The 8,206-nt window shown below is 38.2% G+C and overlaps 1 protein-coding gene across 1 annotated transcript in view; it reads right to left on the bottom strand.

Annotated features, from left to right (window-relative positions):
• Positions 1 to 1,630: 1,630 nt before the first annotated feature.
• Positions 1,631 to 8,206, bottom strand: part of LOC109468176 (MAM and LDL-receptor class A domain-containing protein 1-like) — a 14,783-nt gene continuing 8,207 nt past the window's right edge. Inside the window, exons 3-14 of the mRNA XM_019766432.1 lie at positions 7,782 to 7,946; positions 7,392 to 7,511; positions 6,763 to 6,906; positions 6,040 to 6,143; positions 5,526 to 5,681; positions 5,288 to 5,372; positions 4,645 to 4,776; positions 3,693 to 3,836; positions 3,386 to 3,477; positions 2,849 to 3,016; positions 2,642 to 2,735; positions 1,631 to 1,764 (exon numbers count right to left, since the gene is read on the bottom strand). Of these exons, the coding sequence (XP_019621991.1) occupies positions 1,631 to 1,764; positions 2,642 to 2,735; positions 2,849 to 3,016; positions 3,386 to 3,477; positions 3,693 to 3,836; positions 4,645 to 4,776; positions 5,288 to 5,372; positions 5,526 to 5,681; positions 6,040 to 6,143; positions 6,763 to 6,906; positions 7,392 to 7,511; positions 7,782 to 7,946 (1,538 nt within the window). The remainder of the gene's footprint in view (positions 1,765 to 2,641; positions 2,736 to 2,848; positions 3,017 to 3,385; positions 3,478 to 3,692; positions 3,837 to 4,644; positions 4,777 to 5,287; positions 5,373 to 5,525; positions 5,682 to 6,039; positions 6,144 to 6,762; positions 6,907 to 7,391; positions 7,512 to 7,781; positions 7,947 to 8,206) is intronic.

Genomic DNA, 8,206 nt, shown 5'->3' with positions numbered 1-8,206 from the left:
GGAGAAATTCTGATTGCATCAAAATGCTTTGGAAAATAGACTGAATTATTTCACACCTAAACTTTCAATCGAATTCAGCATAGGTAAGTGAATATGTAAATCAGACTCAGATATTTGCATCAGGCCATTGTGAGATAGTGAATCAAAAACCAGTTTTTCCAGTTAGTTAGTGACTTGGTATATAAGGGATTGTTCCCCATGCCAAGCCAGTCAAAGTGACAGCATACTGATCAAGTCATGGCGGAGGATGAACAGCAGCAGAAAGCAGAATTCTACAGATTGGTTGAAGAGCATATCAGCAGTGTTGGGCAGAAAAAGAAGGACAGCCTCTTCATCACCCAAGAAAGATACGACAAGGCTCTACAAGCATTACAACAACCCAAGGGAGTGAAGTGCAGAGATGGGAACAAATTCAAGTTCTGGGCTACCCAGCACTTCAAGAATATCAGAATATCAGGATTCCAATCTCCCCAAGGAGGATTCCAGATTCCCCTAGGAGGATTCCAGTCTCCCCTAGGGGAGATTGGAATTCTGATTTCCCCTAGGGGAGACTGGAATCCTCCTAGGGGAGATTGGGATTCCAATCTCCCCTAGGAGAAATCAGAATTCCAATTTCCCCTAGGGGAGTTCCGGATTCCCCTGGATTCCAATCTCCCCTGTGACATACACATTAAAGTAGTAGAGCTTTAACACATCAAAGCTTGTATGTCACAATACAGCAAAACCTGAACGACATGCCTGGCTGTTATAATAGTGGCAACATAAATTTTCACTTACCGACATTCAGTCGACCTTTGCTTCCAACGTCTTGCTCCCCATTCGAAACACCATGGACAGGTAAAGCGTTTTTTAACAGACGTGCGTATCCGTCTGAGTTGATGATACCGTCGTCTTTTTCCAATGGGTGGGGGGTGACGCTTTCCTTCTGTTAAAAAATAAGATGCAAAGATGTTTTTACTGTTTCAGCGTTACTTTACCGATACCGTTGTACGGATAGCTATTTCTTCAAAACAAATACAAGGCATCAATGAAGAACAAAAACCAACTTACCAGTGGTAGGGCTGGTAACCGTGCTCCGGGTAGATCTCTTAACGTATAAGCCTGCTCATCTCGAACACGGCCTTTGTTGTAAACAAAAAATGCGTTTTAATATGATATTTGAACAATTAAGCGAGTTGCATTAAAGCAAAAAAAAACATGTTTATGTATACTTGATTTCATTACTTGAAGCTTACCCATTGATGTTGAAGCAGTGTGCCCCGCTGTTTCGTAGACATGATCCTGGCCGTAAGCATTTCTATTGTTGCTGGTAATGGCAGAACCACTGCAAAAATTCGGCAACAGATTTTTTTTTTTATTGACACACATTTTAATAAAATTTTATTGCTCCCCGTATGTTTTACATTAACTATACAACTAATATGCCAAAATAGAGATGTTAACGATTATTAAATCAAAATTATTCTCATTAATGGCGTCAAAATTTTCATAATATGAATCAGTTAATTACATTTCCATATAAACACAGATGTTACGCGAGGATAGTTTTCAAAGAATACACACTCATACACAGAAAATCGCACACAAACACACCTTAAAACACTACCCTTCTTAACAAACGTAAAGATTACTACCTGCTTTTGGAGCCTCTCTTCCGAAGAAAAATAACTACAGCAACAGTTACTAGGACAACAAGACAGCAGCATAGGCCGATGGCAATGCTGGCACCCGTAGATAGAACGCTTCCATTGTTCTTAGGATTGTCTGAAATGTATGGGAATAGACATCTTACTGTTAAGTCCTTGTCATGTCGTACGCAAAACACACACGTCATGTGCTTTTTAATTGGTTTGTGTGATTTTCTTGAACGTCGGCATACCTAAAGCTACGCTGCGTACGCTGATACGTACACACTGGTCCCAAGTTGTAAATAAACACACAATGCGTCATTCCCACATTGATTGAGGATTCGCGGTTTATATTCGACAATTATCTGATGTGTCTAACATACATTTTGCCTACATGTATGTGTAACTTACGTCAAGTGTAATTGCCAAACATACCGGGTACACAAGGATTTTGTATCGTTTTCGGCGTCCTAGAATGACTAGATGCCAATGCGATTTAGCTGGTCTGTTACACCAAAGGGCGGTTATACCGATTATACGGATACAGATTTGAAATCTGCACGCCGTTAATAAAAAAAAAACAGCGAGATCGGCATAAATGGAGTATATGTTGTGCAGACGAAGTGCATTTCTTACTATGCGAATTATGGTATTGCGAACAACATACCGACATAATACCTACCTTATTCGCAATTGATGTGCTGAATTTGTCTTTTATATGTTAGCTGCGAGCCAAAGTAATAAAAACATCGCCCTTTTTTTAATATGGCCGCGTATGAAAAAAAGGTCGATATCAAACTCATACTGAATGAGGATACGCAAAACAGAGGAAAGGGCCCTAAAGCGCATTGGTTATGTACACTCCTGTGTCAAAGAATGATCACGGTCTTAATGTATATTAGTCTGGATAGTTAATCAGATTTAACATCTTAAACTTGCTTTAATGCCAATGAACATGACTCAGTAAATTACATTTCCTGTAGGAGGGCGGTTAAAATATTTGTTGAATTTACCTTTTTTATAAGGGGTGCAGTAGGTTGCAAAGGAAACGTCATCCAATGCAATATCTCCCTGGTCCCCATTCCCAATAATTGCTTCAAGAATGACCTGAAAGGCGATGTCAAAATATGTTTATTAATACATACAGAGAGTGTGAATAATGTTAGGTGAATCTTCTTTAATGCATTTGGCTTCTGGTAATTGAACAATATAAAACATACCGAGTAAACGCCCCATTCCTTGTTAATGCTGACAGATCCATAAGACCAACTTCTCCCTTGATCTCCTTGAAGACTCCACAGCTCCTTGGTTCTGCCGTTTTCTTGGTTCAAAAGAAGGACTCGCAGCTGCCCGATGTGATGACCGCTCATGTGGTAAAAGAAGCGAAACTGTAAATAAGAAAAATGTTTAAGGTCTTTCATGCAGAATATTATGAGGGTGCACTTAATGAAAACGAATGGATGCTACCTGAAACGTCTAACTGATTCTAAATCATACCCGGTTGCTTGAGTAACTGATTTTTGGTGCAAAGAAAATAGAAACCATTTATGCCTGTTCTGTACAAGAAAAATCAATGTCAAATTTACAAAGTAATAAACTTAAAAGATTAAGATTAAGTATATAATAAACCATTTTGCCCGTTCCTTACAAGAAATATAAGAATAATTTCTTTGTTTGGAAAATGAATGTAATATTGTGCATTGAATAGACTTGAGAAAAATCAACCACGTTGTAAATGTCAAATAGGAAAAACTTACCTGGCAGTCCGTGGAGTTCGTGTACGCAGGACTGATGAGTCGAGCAATCTGGCCTGCCTGTCTCCTGCTAGCTTCAATGTACGCATAGAACCCTATAAATAGAATTATATATTTCAAGGTGTTGCCGCTATGTGTCGACCATGTTTTTGATATAGCAAAATGGAATACAGTTGGCTTATCTGTTTCATTTCAGGGTATTTACAGTTCTTAAACAGAAACAAGGGGGCACGCGAATCCTATGACGATCTTATCTTGATGGGGTTGCAAGCTGTTGAAGACTATTTCCGTCTTTCACTATTTAGCTTACCAAATGGACTCTTGTGTGTGTGGTCCGTTATTGGTCCGGTGTTTTCGGTGTCTGTTGTTTCTGCACCTCTGACAAAGTCAAAGTCATCGTCCGGATCTTGAGACCAGGAACAGAAGTCCTCCTGGAAGTCACATCTTCCGATTTCTATAACATTACATATCGATCAGTCTCTCACAAACATTCAACCCTCAAACTACCGTATGTGGTCAAAACTGACCCCAGGCGTATATAAATATGTGTCATTTTGACACTTCTTGTCGAAAACGAAATTCTATGAGTAATTGTATATATGTCTTATAACTTCTCTCCTTTTACAGAGATTGGAACATTGTTGATTGAGTTATCCTAGAACGTTTATGGGTGGTCCAGTGGGGTCAAAACTGACCACAATATTAAACACATGGGAGTCTTTGTTGTAGTCAATTTTTCATCCAGGTAATATGTTTGCTTGGGTTTTCTGCTGCCATTTGAATTAGCTTAACATATTGCCTAGTCGAAGATCAACGACATGGCTGCCTGAAGGCATATTGTTTCCGCTGCATAAATTATGATAATGAGCAGAAAGAATTCACATCTAATTATGTCAAATTGTCCCACATAGAAACTCTACATATTCAAAAATAAGAAAAAAACTATATTCGTGCAAAACAGTATGGGGTCAGATTTGACGAATCTTACCGTGTGGGATCAGATTTGACCCTTCGCGGTAAGATTCGTCGCAAAAAAAAACCTACGCCAAGGTTTAAATAATACGTTCATCTATAGTGCACACAACACGAGGTTGTTTTTCAAACAGACAAATATATTAATTAGTATCTGATAGACAGTGATCTAGACAGTAATCAGACAACTAAAGGCTGCTCCAACGTTACTATAAAACAAAATATATAACTTTGTCTCTCGTATGTCATAATTCAACATTTAAAATTCAATAAAAAGACCATGCATTTACCATCATTACAGGCGTTTCCCTCGTCAGAAGAGTCGACACAGTTATCCTCATAGTTACATACCAGATTATGGGAAACACATTCCCCACTCCGGCATTGAAACGACTGTTCTGTAAGCTGGCAGTCAGTGCTTTCTGTAAAATAAATGACGTTTAAGATTAACGCGACTACAAATAGCGTTACCTTTGTCAGCTCTTTTATTACGACGTGCAAACAAAAGGCATTATTCCATCACTACATTTTACGCCACTCTGGCTAGAAACAGCTATGTATTGGTTGTTTTTAATTGAATTAAAAAGAATATAATACAGTAAGCCATGGCATAGAATGCAATCTCTATCTCAGGAGGAAAAAAAATCAAAAGTACACCTGTTGAAAGTTTGTTAACGAGTTGTAAATAGGTCATTTCAAATGGTGACAATGAAAAGACTTTATCAGAATTTTTTTCTTTATCTCAGACAAAAAAGTGATTGGGTAGAAAGTTGTGTATTTTACTTTTTCGAAAAAGAGCCAGTTGACCAAGGTATCAAGTTGCAGAATTGCTATTTCACGCAGGCGTGATAATTTCCCCTTGCCTGCTGTGTCAGTTTGATATGTGTTTTGTGTTATACTTGTATTGCATGTGAATCGAATTGTGACTCTTACCTATTAGGCATCCCGATGTCAACGTGACATCGTCAATGGCGATAGATCCAGTGTCTGCAGCCCTCACGATCCCCTCAAAGGAAACCTTGGGACACATGTGATTTGCGTGTCTTTTAATCACTAGCAACTGTTCAGCACACTGAATCATTATATTTAAGGCGCAAAAATTGGAAATACTACTAAATCGTTAGTGAAAACCACAAATAGTATTAAATAGTACTAAGGTACTAAATAGTACCTGAAACGGTTCTGTATTGGTAACTGTAACTTGTTCTTTATTCCATTTGTTTCCTTGTGAAGTATTTTGTTGCCAGAGTCTGCGGATGCTCTCTTTTGTTTTGATAGAAAGATGCAGTTCCCCTACATTGGCTGTCATGTAGTAGTGGAACAGAACCTGCATTAAAAACATTCATATGACGACAAAATTAACACAGATGTGATAAAAATGACACACACAAGAACATTAACAGGAGTTTACTGAGTCTGAAATTTAAAAGAAATGCATTCAATTCTCTTCACATGTCGTTCCTTTTTTTCGAGGATAAAAAATATTCATTACCCTCATAGTGAGTTAAATAACTCAAATCCAAGGCATATTTTGGAACAATAGCACTAGATACTCCACAAGAATCAGTATACATTCTTATCATCGATGTTTTATCTTCCAGATGACTTATATATAAGCGTAGACGTTGGATAATTTCGTTTAGTGCTACATTTAAGTACTCTTTCCTATTAAAAAATATCCGTACCTTGCATTGGGATCCGTTTGCCGAAAGGTGTTGTGGCAAAAGCAATTCCGCGTTTTTAGTTCCTTGGTGTACCAAATGACCAGCAATGTACAGATAGTATCCGTCTGTGGCAAACAAGGGCAAAGGAAATAATATGGTAGATACGTTTCATTGGGACAATGCCCTAATATGGGCAGCAGGTGTAACCTGTTTGGAGATCTGGTCGCTGATTGTCTGTTCCCTTCATTGCTATACTGCTAAATGAACACCTGTGTATGGTTGCACATACTTATAATAGGAAAAGTTACTTTGTTTTTAGGGGTAGGTATGTCAAAATTTCATGCTCAAGCATTGGAATGCGAGGCGTAAACGCTTCTTTTATCTTGAAAATGAACAGTTTGCATCATACAAATAAAGATTATAACCAATAATGTAGGGGATAGCTACCCAACTGTTGCATTCTTAGTTATTTGTTACTTATAATATAGTCATATCAATATAAATCATTGTTTTCCCTTGTATTTCTCCTTTTTTCATTGTCATACCGTGAAATGTGGTGGAGCCATGCTGAATTTGCTCCAAAGAAAATGTCGGCCTTTCTAGTTACATTTACATCCAAATTAAATATGTAAACCATTTAAAAAGTATTATCATGCATATCAACATACTTTGTTTACAAACAAATATGGATTAAACACTTTCTTCTTAAAGTACACAAATGGCAAGATATTTATGTCAAAATACCTGCCCGCGCCTGATGATCAGTGGGAGGTGCTTGATCTGAAACCCCAGATGAACCTCGGATTCGCAACCAATCAGTATCGTCTGACTTGGGCTGTATCCAGTTGCAGAGGCCATTTTGAAAATTGCATCTACCAGGATAGTGGTCTGGAAAAAGAAATAATCATAACATACTGTCCCTTAGGAAAATAGGAAAAGTAATTCTTTGACAGCATATCTTTAAAATATTAATATACATATGTGTGTATTATCCAACAAAGTTAGAAAGGTCTATATATTCAATAAACTCTCCCCGCTTAGTCAGTGACTGTCATCCTTGCTTTACACATGGGGAGCGTCTTGGCTAAGAAGATAAATAATACACATCCTTCAAACCACAACCACTTTCAGAAAACGGGTGTCTCTGACGTTACGTTCCAGAGTAAACGGGTCCATTCCGTGATAAGGTTGACGGAGTCAGTTGAAAATTTGGGGTAAGTCCCAATTCTTTGTAGTTAGTGCTGGAAGTTAATGTTTAGCCTTCATATCATAATGACTTGTACAGATTTTATTTTTAAATCTGCAAAGCTCAATAAAAAAAATATTTAAAAAAAATACTAACAGGGATGAACTTTAATGATAACAATACTTACTGCAGTTGTTTTCGTCAGACGTGTCCCCACAGTCGTTGTTAAAGTCGCAGTAGGTCTCTAGCGGCACGCAGACACCATTGTGGCAGGGAAACTCGCTGTCCAAGCATTCGTGCCAGAACCCTATGACAAGGGGCGTTAGGGGTATAAGATATAACGAGTAGACGTCGTAGAAAAAGGCTAGAAATGTTCTGCAAAAATCTTTTTTTATCACAGGTCTAAACTAATTACCTTTACCTGAACAACGCACGGAGACATCAGTAGCATGAGAACAGCGCGGTTGGTGATGGCCCCAGCGACTATGGCTACATTCTGTGATTTTTGAATGCGTTTCAGGGTCACAGCGGACCTCGTCAAGGTGAATAGGAACTCCTTGACTTGCAGGATATTTACTGTTAAACCACTGGGACTCCCCGTAGCCTAGCTGATCACAGATAACGTCGGAGGTGTCCTTTGTCCACCCGCTGTTGCAGATGGAGCCCCATTCATGGTTAAAATAGACTTCTATTCTTCCCTCACCGAATGAATCTCCATCGACGAGCCTGACGTTACCATCGACTGAAACACAACGAAACATCATCGTCAGCTTATTATAGTAAAGCATTGACTTTGTATGAAACTTGGGCTTTAATTTTCTTTGAAGAAAGTTTTGAAATTTGATTACTTGACTCGAGCATCCAATGAGTTACTTGCATTGGAAAGAATCCAAATTATCACAATCTTATGAACATTGGATTCAGAATAACATCCCCTTTTAACACCAAACTACACAAACTTATATAAACCAACGCAATATATATATATATATATATATATAT

This window comes from Branchiostoma belcheri, unplaced genomic scaffold, assembly GCF_001625305.1.
Source record: "Branchiostoma belcheri isolate BF01 breed outbred unplaced genomic scaffold, Haploidv18h27 scaffold194, whole genome shotgun sequence".
Taxonomy (NCBI): domain Eukaryota; kingdom Metazoa; phylum Chordata; class Leptocardii; order Amphioxiformes; family Branchiostomatidae; genus Branchiostoma; species Branchiostoma belcheri.
Note: the sequence above shows the minus strand (reverse complement) of the source record. Positions and strands in the feature narration are given on the sequence as shown.